Here is an 18,196-nt window from a genome sequence, read left to right as displayed (position 1 = left end):
TTGATGTTGTCCCAGAATGCCTTAAGGTATCTTCATTCTTTTTTCTTTTGGCTGCTCTGATTGGGTGAGTTCCACTCCCCGTCTTTGAGTCACTGATATTTTCTTCTGCTTCATTTAGTTTGCTTTGAAACCCCTCTGTTGTATTTTTCAGTTCAGTTATTGTATTCTTCTGCTTTGTGACATCTATTAGGTACTCTTATATTTTCTATCTCTTTGTTGAAATTCTTATTTTGTTCATCATTTATCCTTCTCCAAAGCTCAGTGAGCATCTTCATGACCATTATTTTGAACTCTTTATCAGGTAAATTACTTATTTCCATTTTATTAAGGTTTTTTTCCCTGAGGTTTTATCTCGTTCTTTCATTTGGAACATAGTCCTCTGTTTCTTCATTTTCCTTGACTCTCTGTGTTGGTTTCTGTGCATTAGATAAAACAGCCACCTCCTCCAGTCTTGAAGGAGTGGCCTGGTGTAGGAGATGAACCTTACTGTTCAACCCTGCCCCAGCTCTTGGTTGTCTCTCAAACCTCTGTGATTGTCCAATCAGCCTACTTTATTTTTAGTCTCTCTCAGTAGTTGAGGGTGTGCCAAGACCTGTCAGTGTCGCAAAGGGGAGTATATCAGTTGTTACCTAGATTCAAGCTGGATTGGAAGCCAGACCCTGAGGCAGCAGCTTTTGAAGTATGCACGTATACCTCTCAGGGAAAGACTGGGAGGTGGGCTTTTCTGTCGGTTTCCTCTGAGTTGAGCCCTGGGGTAGCCAGTTAAGAATGGTTTCCTTCTCTGCTATTGTCCTATTGAACCCATGAACACAGCGCCACTGGCCACAGAGCCAGGCTATCAAGGGTTGGGTTCTCTGGGCAGCAGCCATGACGGTCCGCGTACCAGATGTGTGCATTGTTCCTCACTCAGAGATGCTGATGACCCACAGTGGGGCAGGGAGAGAGTATGAATGTGGCGCCTGCCAGGCTCCTGTCTCTAGAGAGGGTTGCAGTCAGCCCCCAGATGAGTATTTCATTAGCACCCTGCCCCTCCGGCCATAGCTGAAGGTAAACTGACAGGCCTCTTTCACAGGGAGGCTGGTGCATTTGGGGCTGAGGTCTCTGTACTGTGTTCTGGAGGCAGCTGGTGGAGAGCTCTCACTGGATGTCTGGGGGCTTGTCTCTCAGGTGCAGGTCTTAAAAGTTGAGGTGCTGATGTGGGTTCATGTCCCTCACTCCTCAGAGAGAAGCTCCAGGCTGGGAGTTCCCTCCCGACTCTGGGCAGCCCCTCGGGGCTGAGGTTTGTGGTGAGATGTGTCAGGGCCTCTCCTACCCACTTAAATGTGTTGTTTTCTTGTTCAGCTGATGTGTAGGGGTGCTCTGCTGGTTTGGGGGTTTTCCCCAGGGAAAACTGTTCGATATGTAGCTGTCAATTCTGTGTGTCTGCGAGGAGGTGAGTTTGGGGTCCTCCTTTGTCACCATCTTGAACTGGACCAGAGGCAGTTTTCATGAGGCTTTATAATTTGTTTTAATATCAGGTAGGACTAGACTTCTCCCACTGCTGTTCTTGTTCTGAATTGTCTCCTAATTCTTCCTCACTTTCTTCTTAAATGAACTTTGTATTTAACTAGCTCTAAGGGAAAAATCTGATATTTTTTTATTGGTTAAATTTATATTTTTAAAAAACTTGTTTCATTTCTTCCCATTTATTTACAAAGAGTTTTACAAAATAGCCTTTTACAATTTTTAAAATTTCTTGTCTGTGTTTGTAATTTTCTTCTTGTCATTAATTTTATATAGTGTACTTTCTCTGTTTTGTCTGATAAGATATCGAGTGGCTTATCTTGCTGGTTTGTTTTGTCCAGTGAACCAGCTTTGGGGCTTATTTTTCAGTTCTATTCTTTTACTATTTATTAATACCTGTTTTATCTTTTTTTTTTAAATTTATTTGGCTGTGCTGGGTCTTAGTTGCAGCACACAGGATCTTTTAGTTACGGCACACAGGATCTTTCAGTTACGGCACACAGGATCTTTTAGTTACGGCATGTGGAATCTAGTTCCCTGAGCAGAGATTGAACCCAGGCCCCCTGCACTGGGAGCGTGGAGCCTTAGACACTGGACCACCAGGGAAGGCCCCACCTGTTTTTATCTTTAACAATTCTGTCTTTTTGTTCACTTACTCTTTTTCTAGCTTTCAAGTTGTATGTTTATATTATTTACTTTTTTATCGATATGTGTATTTAATGCTGTAAAGTTTCCTGTCACACTTGTCTTTCCTGGGTCCTGTACATGCTGATGTGTACTTCCCCATCCTTTTATATGTGTGCGTATTCGGTATGGTGTTTGTTTTGCTTTGTGAGCCAACCCCAAACACTTTTCCTTTAAAAGTGAGCCAACCCCCTTCACGCTTACTGCTCCGTTTGGCCTCAGTTCCCTGAAATTAATGTTTTGGATGTACAGTACACGTTTGCATCTGTATCTGTCTTTATTTATGTTCACCTCTCTCATACACACAACAGAGAGTCTGGCCCCTTGTGTTTTATTTGCTTTTACTCTTTTGATATTTAGGAAGTTTTTTACCTCTTATTTTCACCTTTATGCTAATACCTTTGTGTAGTATCCTTGGTTTCTTCTTTTTGAACACTGACTGTTGGCTCCGTACAGTGTGTAATATTGCAGTTAGCTGCTGACCTGTCTCCCCTGCCCTCCCCTACCTTGTTAGTCATTGTTCTCTGCTATGTGTCTTATAGCCATCACTTGCTGTGTCTTTTCTGTCATCATGGACCCTTCGTGTACGTGTAGAATCATGTAATTCTACAAGTACATACATGTTACTTGTTTAACACCAGCCTTCTTGCCTTTGCCTCTCTAGTCCTGGTGGCCTCCCGAGCTCATTCTGTAGTGGATTCTCCACTAATTTCCTGGTTGCCGTACTTCTCTGTTCATGCACATTCATAACGTTTGTTGCGACCTTTACCTTTAAGACTGGGTTTATCTAAATGATAAATCCTTGACTCACTTGAGTATGTTAACTATGTCACCTGAACCCATTCCATTCCTGGCCTGTGATTCCTCCTACAGAACTGCTGTCAGGTCTTTGTGTCTTTCTCACGTTATGGACATGCACTCTTAGAGTAAGCGGGCGCGTGACCGTCATGAGGTGCTCGGTGGGTCTGTCATTCAGGCAAGGCAGCAGGTTGGAGGCAAGCCATCAGAGCACGCCTGCGGGGCGTCGGTGGAATGCAGAGGGTGGCCGCTATGCCCTCGTGCCTTCCCGGCTCTCTCTCATGGAGTCTGCAGCTGCTGTGGTTGGACTTCTTACATGGCCCTTCTCCAAGAGAGCTCCCTCTGGAACCTCTGGAAGACGGTGTTCCCCTCGTCAAGTTGCATGGGGGTGTCCACTGCTTCTCCCGCTGGCAGAGCCGTGGGGCTGCCTGGGCCGCTGTCCACCTTGGTCTTCAGTATCCCATCCTGCCATCTGCCTGCTGCTGCCTTCATGCATCATGTCTGCATCAGATTCCTTAAGCATGTCACATGAGATGTTTAGGACAGAAGTGCTAATGCTAAAACCAGACAGGTTTTGCATTTTTTTTTAACTTAAAAAAATTGGACCTTTTTTTTAATATCTTTTTTGAGAGAGAGGCTAATAATACACTGATGCAAAAGTGACTTTATATCAGGGAAACAAACGTGAACATTTGGCCAGCAGGAGAAAGTAATATAACCCTGACCCTTTGTGGGTAATGTGAGGATAAAAAGCTAAGTTTAATAGGTGACCGACATACAACTGAAAACAGTAACCTGGGACTGTTAGAGCAGAGACTGTGGCCCTGCTGGGAGAGAAGTTTCTTTCACCAAGAGAAACGCCCGTGGAAGTCAGCTTGGCAGTCAGTTACTGGTGACTGTGTCTGAGGGGTTCCTCTGTTTTGTTTTTTGGTAAAATGATCACATTTTGTTTGTAATGTTTACTTTGGCATGTTAAATATTTCATTTCGCTGAGTTTTTCTTCCCAGAGTCTCCTCTGTTTGTATGGGAGAATTGATAGCCCATATGTGCTTTCAAGAGCAATACCAACTGAAGTAATTTAAGAAGATAGAGAATTGTATTAGTTTTCTAGGGTTGCCATACTGAAAACCCAGTGGTATAAGACAACAGAAATTTTTTCCTTGCAGTGTGGAGGCCAGAAGTCCGAAATGCAGGTGTCAGCAGGGGTGGTCCCTTCTGGAGGCTCTTTGGGAGAATTTCTAGCTTCTGGGGTTGCCAGCAATGCTCGCTGTCCTTCAGCTCCAGTCTCTGCCTCTGCTGTCACTCGGCTGTTGTCCCTTGGCTGCTGTCACCCGCCATCCCCCGTGTCTCTCCTGTGTGGCCTCTCCCCATATAAGGTTTAGGGCCCATCTGGTTAATCCAGGATGATTTTGTCTTGAGATCCTTCATGTAATTATATCTGCAAAGACCTTCATATTCACAAGTTCCAGGGGTTAGGACTTAGACATATTTGAGGGGGCCACTATTTAACCCAACGCAGTAATAAATATTTCTGGTTTAGTACAGTTTTTAAGAGTCTGATTTCAAGCAATTGGGTGGGGATGGATGCTGCAGTTTCCCCTCCTATGCAAAATCCTAGAAATGATTAAAAAAAGGTATATATTATCTTAAATACTGTAAATATACATTGTACTTGAGAGAAAATGGGGGGCGCAACTCTCAGTGTCTTGGTGCACCCGAAAGGGTAAGGAGTCTGTGAGACACGCTTGCATGGTCTGTAGCCGAAGGGCTTCCGGGTGGGGAGAGTGTGGGGTGGGGATAGTGTGGGATGGTATTGCCAAGGAGGTGGCTGCAGCAGGGGGCTCCTCCCAGGGACAGCCACGGGGTATTTACTTGAGAAATGCAGTAGGAGCGACCGACAGAACACGTGCTGGGCATCCCTCCCTCCCCCAGGCCGTGGAGGTATCTGACGCCAGCACCGAGCAGTGATGTGGTCAGGGCAGCACTATAGGTGGCCGGGGTGCCCACAGTTCCAGACCTGGGATACACACGGGCCAACAGCACAGCCCACCTATTCCCCATCTCTCCCTGAGGGCCAGGCAGGGGCACCCAGGCAGCAGTGCCTGCCCATCCCCCAGCTGGGGGTTAGTCCAGCAGGAGTCCCTGCCCTCTGGGCACCTTTAAGAGACATTGGATGCTGATGGGACCGCCCCGGAGAACTCATCCATGAAGAAACACTAATTACACAGATCACGGCAGGACTAAGTATCATCCTGAGACATTTACACCTGAAATGATAGCCGGTCTGGGATTTATGTCAAAATAATTGAAGTGAGTCCCCGGCCAAAAAATGGGTGGAGAGAGAGATGAGGTTAGATGGGTCATGAGTTGATGATTGTTGAATGATGAATTGCCACCCAGAATGGAGGGGAGGGTAGTAATGAGGTTAATTCCTTGTTTCTTACAGGCAGCTCAAAACAGAGGTATGTGCCTGGGATTTTTGGTTTGGTTTGGTTTGAATTATAAAATTAGCAACCAGAACAAGTGAAGATAGAAATAATGAAAATTTACCCAGTTCTCAGGCGTGAGATTGGCAAGGGAGACTTTTCATTTTATACTTGTTTTTGTTTTTTTTTATTAGCACAAATTACCTTTATAAATATTAAAATGTAAATCATTCACAAATGTTGGTAATTTTTCTTACTAATTACAAAACTTCTGTGACTTGTCTTACAACATTACAGTTACGAACTGCCGATTAACCATTTTCAAACCCGGAGGTTCACCCTCCCTTGTCTTATTTCCTAGAATTGGGTGGAAATGATTGGAAGGTGATAGCCCATCACAGAGTATTGTGCTGACCCGAGAAAGGTCTGGGGATGAAGCTTAAGACCATGTTATGTGACTCTTGAGAAAAATGTCACCAGTTGTCTAATGGGTCATCACTAGGGTGAGGATCCTAAGGTGGGAAAAGGTGAGGTCACCCTTGGACAGTGTTAAAAGCCGCAGGCTGACTTCAAGGCGTGAGTTAGGAGAAGAGAGTAACTTCTTTTCTTGGCCCTTGGTTATTTCTGTCAGGAGATTTTTTTTTTAATTGAAGTATAGTTGATTTACAATATTGTGTTAACTTCAGGTGTACAGCAGACTGATTCAGTTACACATATATCCGTACGTATCCTTTTTCTAATTATTTTCCACTATATGTTATTACAAGATAGTGAATACAGTTCCCTATGCTATACAGTAGGTCCTTGCTGTTTACCTGTATGTCAGGAGATGTTTTTGATGGTTCTTCTCCATACGTATCCTTGTCTTGGTTGGAAATGGACGTGGGGTGTGGGGAAGCCATGCACCTTTGGTGGGTTTATCAGAAAAACATTCCTGAGAGAGAGGGTGACGGGGTGCTGGTGGAGTGCCGAGCGGTGGGCGTGGAGGGCTGAGAGTGTCGTCTTCGTAAGTCAACACGGTTGAAATGTATAGATGTCTGTGCTTCCTTCCTGTACGTCTGTCCCCGGGCCTGTTGCCTCCCTTCAGACGGCCCAGCCCTCCCAGGGCAGAGTCAGGGCAGAGCACACGTGGGCGCTTGCCCAGTGCCCCTCGCTTGCCTGGGCCTAGCCGGACACGGCTCCCTCTCTCAGGAGATACCGGGCAGCTCCCTCCTCTCCTGGTGCCTGGTTTCCTTTCTGTGATGCTGTTTCTGGAGAGCAGTGTACTTCTGCTTTCCCTTGATGCCTTTGTGATTGTAGTTGCAAAAGCTGTTCACATTTGAAATCTTCTACCTTCAGTGTTTGAATCAATGACAACAAACCAATGTGAGATACAGCCAGGATCAACCCATTTCTATGAATTGGTATTGTTTAACGCCTGCCACTGAATGTGAAGTTGTTTGTTTTTTCTAAATGCACTTTCGCTTGTCTTCATGATTTACGACTATTGCCAGTGTTCTTTAAGTCTATTCTGATGGTGATAAATGGATTCATTTGGGAAAATCAGCTGTTTTGATTAAAAGTGAATACAGGTTAGTGGAAGGAGCTTGTGTACAATTTTCTTGTCAAAGAGTGGCGACGAGGCAGCCAGCAGGGTTACTCCCTTGGCTTTGAGTATCAGTCCCTGGCCCTCCGCTAGCCAGCTCGTCTCCACAGAGCCCCTGCTTGCTGTCAGACTGAAAACAATCCAGCTGTGAGTGTGCTGAAAATAAAAATTGTGTGCATCTTCAGTTTTGAGGGGGTGGACTGCTTTTTGCATAGTCTTATTTATTTTTTACTACAAGGAAGAAATTTTTTTTAAAAAATGTGTTCAAGTTGTTTAGTTATCACCTTATGATTTTATTTTATCCAAAAGAAAAAAATGGGAAAGCTTTGAATTAGATGTATTTAAGTGGAAAAAAGAAATGTTTTACTTCATCTGGCTTCAGTTAAGCGCCTTAACAGGTAGCATTAGTTGGTTGATGCTTTAGTAAAGAAATACAGTAGTAGTTCCAGTTAAGTCTTTGGAAGTATGGGGACAAAGAGAAGTGTTGAGTTTACTCAGCACTGGGTCAGGGATACAGCAAATCATTAGTATTAGGTATCATGTTGTCACATTAACTTTTTTCCAGAGTATAAACTATAAAACTATAAGTTTTAAAGTCTGAAAGTACCTTGGTTGAGCATTTCAAAATCCTTAGGCGATTCTAAAACTTGTGCATCACTTCCTGATACAGGATTCTGATAAGAACCAGGATAAATCTCAGGTTTCTCAAAACAAGCAAAAAACGTAGACATGGGGCTTCCCTGGTGGCGCAGTGTTTGAGAGTCCGCCTGCCGATGCAGGGGACACGGGTTCGTGCCCCGGTCTGGGAAGATCCCACATGCCGCAGAGCGGCTGGGCCCGTGAGCCATGGCCGCTGAGCCTGCGCGTCTGGAGCCTGTGCTCCGCAACGGGAGAGGCCACAACAGTGAGAAACCCGCGTACCGCAAAAAGCAAACAAACAAACAAACAAACAAAAAACGTAGACATTAGCCTTGTAATTTCAAACCTGTGATTTGTTGCTTTGAAAATTAAGGATTGCTTTCAGAATTTAACATGATTTTTATTCTGGGCTCCTGAATTGCAAACGAAATATTTCTTTTTTCTTTTTAACAAAAGAAAATCCAGATGAAGAAACCCCTGTAAAAATATTTTAATAAAATGTATCTTTATTTCAGTATCTTAAATAGTGAAGATGAAGAAATATTCAATAATGAAGAGCATGAATATGCATCCAAAAAAAGGAAAAAGGACCATTTTAGAAATGACAAAAATACTCAGTGTAAGAACATTTTCATTAATAATTTCATATTTACTTGTTGAATATGTTGATAAATTGAATTGCATTGACAGTGCTGTCTTATGACGTAAATGCTGATACAGTTATATACGTAGCAGCACTGTATCCACAGTTGCTCACTGACTTAGTGGTCAGATATTTGCAGCTCAGCCATTTAGTTGAGTAAGTCATTAGTAAGATTTGCTACAATGAAACCAAAGACAGGAAAACCTACAAAACAGCCTCTGTGTCTGAATGTTGAATAGCAGTCCTGAATTCAGTTCCATTCACTCCCAAGCAGTGAGGCCGAACCTTAGGGTCCTTGACATTGGGCTTTGGTGCAGGAGATGCTGCTGGTTCGGAGCAGAAGGTAGACATGGTCAAAACTGGAGCCATGCAGGCGGGACGGGGATGGGGAGGCTCTGAAAGGGCCCCTGTGCAGATGCCCAGACTTGAGTCCCTGAGACCCTGTTAGTGAATTCAGTCGTGCGCCCTCTGGAGGCCGCCGTGGACAACGTACTCGTGATCCTCAAAGCTCTGGAATGTGAGTTACTTGGAAAGTGTATTTAAATGGAACACCATACGGGGCCATGAAAGAGGAAGAGAACTTTTATTAGGGTGTATACCAAATGTACTTTTATAACCATTTGTGTTTGGATATGACTGCAGTCACTTGGTGACACTATTTTCTTCCAAGTTACCTAGACGTGGTACTGTCATAAATCATCTTTCACGTGAAGATGTTTCAGTACCTCTTAAACTGATATTAGGAAACGAAGCAATTCTGGTTGCATTTAGCCAAGTCAAAGCATCTCTTATCTATATGATGTCAGATAATTTTGTTAGCATGTGCCATTGTTGAAGTTCCTTAAAATCTTCATTTTGTAATGATTCACCAGCTTTTAAAAACAAAGTTAATTTTTATTCTAGGTTTTTATCGTGAAAAATGGATCTATGTCCATAAAGAAAGCACAAGAGAAGTAAGTATTCTATTATAAATAAGAGTATGTTTTGTATTGTTACTGTTGAATATGTGATGTTACATTAAATTGTTTCTTTTGCAATATCACAGCTGTGTCCACATTCTAAGAGGTGAAAGCATAAGAGGGTCTTGAGACAGTGTTTCGTGTGTGTGGTGTATGTCAGTGCCTCGTAGGAATCTGAATCAGTGGAGGGCTGTTTCAGAAGAAGTATGGACCCCCAGGTACTTTGATATTTCCTCCCCTGCCCTCCCCAAAAGCTGTTCATAGTGAGCCTCTGGTACTAGTAGGGCTGTGTCTTGGCTCTCCTGTGTTTTGGGTTGGTGAGAACAGTTTGTAAACCCCTCATTTATTTTGTAGAGTAGTAGCTAAGGTGATGGTAGTTAAGCTGGAATCTGCGAAGAGCAGTTGAGCCCTGCCCGCCTTTCTTTTGCAAAAGTTCTGTTCGCCTCAACTCTGCAAGTTTCCTTTTTCTCTTGGTATCTGGAGAAGCTTGCTTCCATCTGTTGTCTGAGAAACTCTGCATTGGCCTTATTTTGCAACAATGGGGGAAAATATTCAGGGAGCAGTTGTTTAGCATGTATTATGTTAGCGTAAGTTAAGTGTTCCAGAAGTGTTAATAGTGGGTGTTCTGAAACCAGCCCAGCTTCCTAGAAGCTTAAGGATTAGATTCTGAGATAGAAAATTTATCCGACCTATTTGGCGATGGTTAACATTGTTAATGGATATGAAACCACTCTAACCCGTAACATACACTCCAGTACACCATTGGAAGGTGTTTGGCAAATCTGACCTAGTTTGAGCTTATGAAAGACTGTTAGACATTTGGACTTCCCTGGTGGTGCAGTGGTTAAGAATCCACCTGCCAATGCAGGGGACACAGGTTCTAGCCCTGGTCCGGGAAAATCCCACATGCCACGGAGCAACTAAGCCCGTGCACTACAACTACTGAGCCTGTACTCTAGACCGCGAGCCACAACTACTGAGCCTGCGTGCCACAACTACTGAAGCCTGTGCGCCTAGAGCCTGTGCTCTGCATCAAGAGAAGCCACTGCAATGAGAAGCCCTTGCACTGCAACAAAGAGTAGCCCCTGCTCGCTGCAACTAGAGAGAGCCTGCGCGCAGCAATGAAGACCCAGTGCAGCCAAAAATAAATAAATAAAATAAATAAATTTATTTTTAAAAAAAAGAAAGAAAGACTGTTAGACATTTCATTTGCTGGGTGTCACCACACTGATTACAGAACAGAGGTCCAGCTTCGGCTGCACACGCGGCAGAGGGGGAACTTGCGGTGAGTCTGCGGAGTGTTGCATGGGTCCTGGGAACCGGCACAGGCAGGCACAGGAAAGGGCCAGGACTCGGAGCTGGTCCCATCTCTCTCCGCATCACATCACGCCTTTGGTCTTCTCACCTGGGGCCCGCCAGGTGTTTGCTGCTTGGGTGCTTCAAACGTGTGATTTTATTTCCCCCCAAAGAAGAGGCTGTTGTGAGATGGGGGACTGCCTGGAAGGAACACCAGTGTTTGGAATTCTGTTCACTGAGAAAGAGAAGCTACTGGCTGTGATTGATTTCAGGTTGTGATTGATACCCAGTTAATCTTGGCTTCCTCCACAGCTCCCAGGAAAACAGTTTGTACTTAGTGGATATTCAGTAAAAGTACATAATGAACGTTTTAAATAAGTGTATCTTGTTGGCTTGTGCACACATTGAGAGTGTTGGTGGGATTTGGGCGTAAAACCAAATCAGCCCTCACGGTGCGTCTTCTGTCAGAGACTAAGGATTTCCCCTCCAGCTCCCCCTCTGGCCCCTCTCCTGTCGTCTGTTTGAAATGTGAGGCATGTTTGTCACCTCATGTTTTCTGTGATTATTCCCCACTTTATCTATACCCACAACTCTGCATTGAAGATCTCTTTATGTTCTAAGTATTCCAATACAGAAGATTGAGTTTAAAATGTCTTCTGAAACCTGGGGTAGAGATCTGTACAAACCAGTATGGAATATAGGGCATATCACTGCCCACGGTCACGTCCCGTCACCTCTAGCCCTTTGCACCCACACGCTGGTATTCAGAACCCCACCCCACTCAGGTGCCTCTCGGCCTTGATCCTGAGCGGCTGGGCATACGTCCAGGCCTGCAGGCACACAGGACTCCCCGCAGAGGAATCGAATTCCAGCGTGTAGTTTATAGCAGATGCTTCTTCATAGTGGCCAAGCATGATTTATGTATTTGTAGTTGCACAGCCTAGAATACATCCAGTTATTTTATGATTTTAGGCTTAATTTTGCCCTCCCCCAAATGCATGCCAACAAAGGAAATTGACAAATATTTAATCAATATTTATCCTTGTCATTAAGTGGTGTAGAAATGTCAGTGCGTAGTGTCTTGATTATACATAAATGACTTAAATTTACATTGTTTTAATTTTACTCTGTTTTCAGCTAAATATGGAATAGATCATAATAAAAACGAATATCCTTTGCCAAAATTAAAAAAGAAATTGCGCAGACTAATTCACGTTAACTGTTAGCTCATTTTGACTCATGACTCATTTGACAGATTTTCACTTGTGTCTGTTTTTCCAGAGACACGGCTACTGCACTTTGGGAGAAGCTTTTAACCGCTTAGACTTCTTCAGTGCGGTCCAGGATGCCCGGAGGTTCACTTACGTGGCCAGAGTGAGTATTTTATTTCAGAGTCACTTGATGACACTTTGGAGCGACTGCGTTTTGAGGATTATCATGTGAAATATTTAAGATGCTTTTGACAGCTGCGTACAGTTGTGCTTGTTCGCTGGTAGAGAACCCCCGGGGGCGGGCAGTCGGGCGAGGCTCCGGGCTGGCGCTAGGGCTTTTGCAGGCTCCCGCAGGGGCAGGGGCACACTCCCCGCCCGTCGCGCTGTCGGAGATGCAAAGAGGAGGCAGAAGGTATCCTGGGAATCCTTACCTGGTGGTTTCACATGCATTTTCTACTTTGTGTTTTTCACGGAGTATGATCCCTGCTTAATAGAGGGACAGTGGGCTAACAGAAAGAAGGAAATTTATACCGAATGGAACTCCACAGAAGCCTTATTGTGTTAATAACATGTTTTTAGAGGAAATTTTTGTCTTGGCCTACATTCAGAAAAGAAAGGATCTTGCCATATGTTCCATTTACTGTCTGCTTTTATTTGCCTAACAAAGTTATTCACCTTCTTACTATTATAGGCAAAGAGTAAGTGATGGGTCATGAAGCTGTTGATTTTGGATTTTTAATGGTGCTATGAGACTCTGGAAAGATATTCCTTGTAATGCCTGCTAGGCATTTGGAAGTGCTACCGGAAGGACAGAAAACTGGGTGGTTAAATGATTTTAAGCCCGAGTGTTTGGTTTGGTTCCCGTCAGAGTTTGCCGGGCATCCATGTGACCAGCACCTGGGGTTCCTAGCCACGTGCTCCCTGCAGCCTCGCCAGGTGGGGGCTGTGTGGAGGCCGTAGTCCCTCCGAGGGTTTGAGTTCTCCCAGGTGCCTGCGCACCAGACAGGGGCCTCCACCAGCTACCTCTCCCCTCCAGGCGACCGAACTGGAATTTGACTCCACTTTGTAGAAATGCCAAGATTTGAGTATCCAGGAAAACGTGTGTCAGCAGAGAGGTCTGTTACACAGTAAGCGTTTACCCACGTGCTTTTTGATAGTTCAGATCATGCTTAGTTGTCTAATACCAGCCACTCTGGACCGTGATCCACACGAGGGATTTTACTCGTGGGGGCATGAGAGAGACTCTGGGGCAGGACGGAGACGCGGGAGGGAGGACGGAGACGCGGGAGGGAGGACCGAGCCTCCTGGTTTCAGTGCCGGGCTTTCTGCTCATCTTGCTGGTCCAGGCCCTTGGTTTGCTGACCAGAGAAGGTCTGAGCATTCTGTGCTCTGTGTCCTACTGAACCTGGTCAGCTGAACAGCCTTGGGATCTTTGTTTTGTCCACATGCTGATCTCTTTTTCACTGAGGAGCCTTTCTTCAGACGTTGTCCTCATCCTAGACAGTAGTACCTGGCAGATCGTAGACTTTCTCTGCTGGTTCTTTTGTAGTATGTGTAAAAAAATACTTAACTAAAAAGTAAAATGTGTGGTGTGTCCACGTGCTAACGCGTGAGGTGGCGTTTCCCTGCATCGTCTCTAGAAGCGGCCGCCGGGGCTGGTGGCTTTGGCAGCCGCTGAGGCCGCTATGCGAGGCTCGCCAGCACCACTGGGCCCTCCCACACGGCTGGCCTCTCTCTGTGGCACTTCCGTGATGGCCGAGCGCTCCCGCCAGGTGGGGCCTCCCCATCAGGGGTCCTTGCCTCCTCACCCTCCTCCTGCCCCTGCTTCCTGCTCCTTCAAACCCTTCCCGAGGCCGGTTACCTTCCCAAACTGATCTGCTTATGTCTGCCTTCTCCGAAAGACAAAGACAGATGAAGCCAGCTGTCAGTGACTCTGTGATCGGGTCCATGTGCCGTGGCCATGGCGCGCTGTCCCCTGGCCCTAGTGACTGTGATCGGGTCCATGTGCCGTGGCCATGACGCGCTGTCCCCTGGTCCTAGTGACTCTCTCTGATCGGGTCGACTTGCCGTGGCCATGGTGCGCTGTCCCCTGGCCCTAGTGACTCTATGATTGGGTCCATGTGCCGCGGCCATGGTATGCTGTCCCCTGGCCCTAGTGACTCTATGATTGGGTCCATGTGCCGCGGCCATGGTGTGCTGTCCCCTGGCCCTAGTGACTCTATGATTGGGTCCATGTGCCGTGGCCATGGTGTGCTGTCCCCTGGCCCTAGTGACTCTATGATTGGGTCCATGTGCCATGGCCATGGCGCACTGTCCTCTGCCCTAGTGACTCTCTGTGATCGGGTCCATGTGCCGTGGCCATGGCACGCTGTCCCCTGGCCCTAGTGACTCTCTGTGATCGGGTCCATGTGCCGTGGCCGTGACGTGCTGTCCCCTGGCCCTAGTGACTCTCTGTGATCGGGTCCACATGCTGTACTGTCTCTTTTCCCTTCCCTTTCCTCCTGTTGCCTCCCCAGCAGGCCTGATGCCCCCACTTGCTTTCTTTTGATCGTGCTCTGTGCCTCACCTCTGGGTGACATGTCCCCCTGCACTTGCTGCCACCTTGTCTGTGGGGGTGGGATCCCCTCTCGCTCAGCACCCTGCCACTGGGGTGGAAACACTGCTTTGCGGGTCTGTTAGTGCATCATTGTGTGGTCAGTACCCCTGAATCGCACTGAATCGTAGTTGGCCTTAGTGGCTGGAGTGGTGTCCTTGGCACCTCTCTGCTGCTTTCATGTTTACACCACACTTACCAGGACAGTGAGGGTCTCTTGCAGTTCTTCTCAACAAGACAATTTCCTATAACTTGTGCTGTGTTGTCCAGATGGCCACTCCTTAATATTAGAAGAGCTGTAGATGTACACGCAGTGGTTTTGAAATGACTGATGAAAGAGTTTCCTTACATTTCGGATGGCATGCAGTAATATTTCCTCTAAGAATTTATATGAAAAAAATTAGTATTAATATTTTATATGAAGTCCCTTTGTTTAGCTAAAATTAGCATTTTAAACTGAGGCTAATCTATAATTACTACATAGTTTCGGAATAAAAATTAGTATTAGAGTTTAGTGTTCAGTATAAATTGTTTTAGTTGTCAAAATAAAAATAAGTAGTTTGGAATGGAAGTTTAGTCTTTATTCTCCTATACTTTGGCAGGCATGGAAATTTGACGTCTTCTAATTACACAAATCCAAATTAAATTGTCTCTTGCACATCCTGTATATGAAATAAGCCACTTTTGATGTTGTCTGTTTAAAACTATTTGAAACATCTTCATACCTAGGTTACTTTTGCAATTTTTCAAAATTTTAGTCTGATTTTGAGGAATAAACATTGTTTTTCCAAGCTGCATTCACTCAACTTTTTTTTTTTTTTTTTTTTTTTTTTTTGCGGTACGCGGGCCTCTTACTGCTGTGGCCTCTCCCGTTGCGGAGCACAGGCTCCGGACGCGCAGGCTTAGCGGCCACGGCCCACGGGCCCAGCCGCTCCGCGGCACATGGGATCCTCCCGGACCGGGGCACGAACCCGCGTCCCCTGCGTCGGCAGGCGGACTCTCAACCACTGCGCCACCAGGGAAGCCCCTCACTCAACTTTTTAAAGGAGAATAGAGAACTAATTCCATGTGCCATGTTCCTCAGAACATGGCATCTAATTTAGGGTCACTGTTGAATCACATAGGCAGTGCCTGCCGGCGCTGGTGGGAGTCGTACGGAAACCTGTAAACATGGGGTTGTGAGCTGCCCCCTCCGCACTGTGGTGGGATGGATGAGTGCGTGGTCTCTCACACGCTCCTCGTGCATTCGGCCTGTTCTTAAACCTCATTCACGTTACATTTTGTCCATCTGGCCACGGATAAGTCCAAACACCACTTCTTGCTCTGGGCTAACACGTGCGTAAACACACACACCGCCTCCGCCGCTGAGCTTCGTCCGCACGCTTGTAAACAGTCGTGTTCTTCACCACCATTCAGCAGAATTTGTGTTACAAATGTAATGCTGTATATTTAGTTTCAGACTAGTTGGTAGTCAGCGATATGGCTATTATGTTAAACTGCTGTTAAAACTATCTTGTAATTCACCAAAAAATGCTTATTTATAGATTGAGAATGTTGTCTTGGCCGGCTACTGAAAAGCCCTTAGCATAATTTATTGAACTATTAAATTTATTTCCAGAAAATCAATAAAAACTGGTCTTTACTCACTAGTAATTTTTCTCTCCTTAACTGATTATTTGCAGTTATTATTTTATAATATGTGCTGAGAAACTTCCTTATTGAGGGAAAAAAAATGACAGTCAAGATGCAGTTTAGATTTGGCCTTGGTGAGTGGACAGTTCTTAATATCTGGTCCGTAATTGAGCTTACTTCTCATTCATACCATTAATATGTAATGTGTAAGTAAATTAAAAGCATTTTTGGTCAGTTTTAGGACCTTACTTTCATTAAAATAAATCAAAGACTTAAATTTGGTGGAATTTTGAAAATTTTAAGTAGAAAAATTAACCAAAAACTTAGAATTATTAGCACATATGTAGTTATTTCGCCACAAAGGGGAGACTTATAGCAGAGTTGGTATTTCAAAAGGCCTTTGAAGTGGGCTTTTAGCTCCGTGTCATGACTGGAGACTGAGTGTCAGCATCTTTACCTCCTGTCTAGTAGTTGGTGTCCCCTGGTCTGAGGTGGGAGGGATGAGAATGTTGGTGCCCACATTGCTGAGCGCCCTTAGGAGAGGTGCACGGTCCCATCCTGTGAGGTTGACTTGTCTTTCCAAACTAACAGTGTCAGGGAATCTTCTAATTCACATTCCAGCCATAGACCTCGTCACATCTGTCAGCGATACACACTGAAGTTTCAGCAGTGCAGAGAGGTGGCGTCTGTCCGTAGTGTCGGTGCACACTTGGAAACTGGGCAGCCCCTCAGTGCCAGCCCTTCCTGGGGGAGAGTTGGGTTGTGTCTCTCTGTGGGGCGTGTAGGTCATGCATGGTGGCTCCCTGGAGTCCGAGGCCCCCTAGCACTGCGGGGACAGCAGCTGCGGGTCCCCTGGGAGGGATGGGGCGGGCTCAAGGACAGCATGCACTGGAAGGGTCGGCACTGGGGGCGATGGCCAAAGAGGCTGTCAGGAAACTCCCTGAGAGCAGCACAGGGTAGCAGTTGAAATGTATAAACATGCCGGGTGTGCTGTGCTTCCTAAAGTAGGTTCCTCTTAGGGGAAAAACTCTCATAATCGTTACGTTTATGTACCTTTATTTGGGTTATTTGGAAAATGAGTTTATACTTCATTCCCTGCCTGTGGTCAGTGAGCTTTGCTGCCATCTGTGACACATTATTCACTTTATTTGGCTTGTAAATAGTGACTTTTTTTTACCTTGGTTACCTTAACTTCCTCACATTAACTTCCCTATAATTGGAATGTGTTACTCACTGACAGTTGGGGTCATCTGAGCTTTATTTGAGGCCTGGTCACAGGAGCATCAGGTTTTATCTGTGACAGTAACTCAGCCTCTTGAGGGCCCTTCCAGCTCACCCAAGGCTCCTCCCTGAGCTCGGGGAAGCCGCGCCCGCGGCGGGCCATCCTGCGCGTCGCCCAGGGAGCAGCGCGAGGTGTCGGGTGCTGGCTGTGTGTGCTGCACCATCGTATTCGTAGTGTTAGGAGAGTTGAACTCTGTAGCTTAATTATGAAAATATTTGTTGAGAAACATTTTAACAGACGTTAATACTCACTGCTAGCATTCACGGCCTGTTTAGAGAATAGCTGCTGGCTGGCAGGGCAGGATCTGTGAGGTTTAATAATTGATCAGGCCTTTCCAGCGGTGCTGGTGAACCTGTCGTCTGTGACGTATTTAAGTCCCTTCTTGTACTCGGGGTCATACAGAAAGAATCTACTAACCCTGTAGTCACCGTAGGGGATCAGGAAATATTAATAAATACAGGGTGTGCTTAGGGTGTAACAGATGCACTTATTAGGGTGCTTACGAGAAGTTGGTCATGGAAGATTCATGTTTATACAAGGTGGGATCACACAGAATAGTATTTCTCCATTCAGAACATTTCACTAAAGGGGTAGGACTTTCCAGTAGCGCATATGATGTTCTGAAAGGATATTTCAACAACTTTATGACTTAGAAGGAAGTTTGGCAGTGGAAACCGGATTTCTAAGAGGGATTCTTGGGTAGGGGTAGGGGATTAAGAGGAACAAACTACTGTGTATAAAATAAACAGGCTACAAGGATATATTGTGAAGCACAGGGAATGCAGCCAATAGTTCATAATAACTGTAAATGGAGTATAAGCTTTAAAATTGCCAGGCACTGTGTTGTGCACCTGAAACTTATACAAATGAATAAAGTAAAAGGATTGTTGAGTGACTTGGCCAGGAGGATGCAGCAGGGCCGATTTCCTGGTTTTACGCTGTGGC

At 45.5% G+C, this 18,196-nt stretch overlaps 1 protein-coding gene across 6 annotated transcripts in view; it reads left to right on the top strand.

Moving 5' to 3' along the window:
• Positions 1–18,196, top strand: part of FBXO25 (F-box protein 25) — a 55,698-nt gene that overhangs the window by 15,646 nt on the left and 21,856 nt on the right. For all 6 annotated transcript variants that reach the window (XR_009560563.1, XM_070044638.1, XM_060291690.1 and 3 more), the window contains 3 exons: positions 8,151–8,254; positions 9,182–9,231; positions 11,815–11,907. Coding sequence is in view for 5 of the 6 variants with exons in the window: in XM_070044638.1 (XP_069900739.1) it covers positions 8,151–8,254; positions 9,182–9,231; positions 11,815–11,907 (247 nt within the window). In the remaining variant the exon portion in view is untranslated. The remainder of the gene's footprint in view (positions 1–8,150; positions 8,255–9,181; positions 9,232–11,814; positions 11,908–18,196) is intronic.

Source organism: Globicephala melas, chromosome 21, assembly GCF_963455315.2.
Source record: "Globicephala melas chromosome 21, mGloMel1.2, whole genome shotgun sequence".
NCBI classification, from domain to species: Eukaryota; Metazoa; Chordata; class Mammalia; order Artiodactyla; family Delphinidae; genus Globicephala; species Globicephala melas.
The sequence above is the reverse complement of the archived record's forward strand: the minus strand, read 5'-3'. Positions and strand labels throughout refer to the sequence as shown.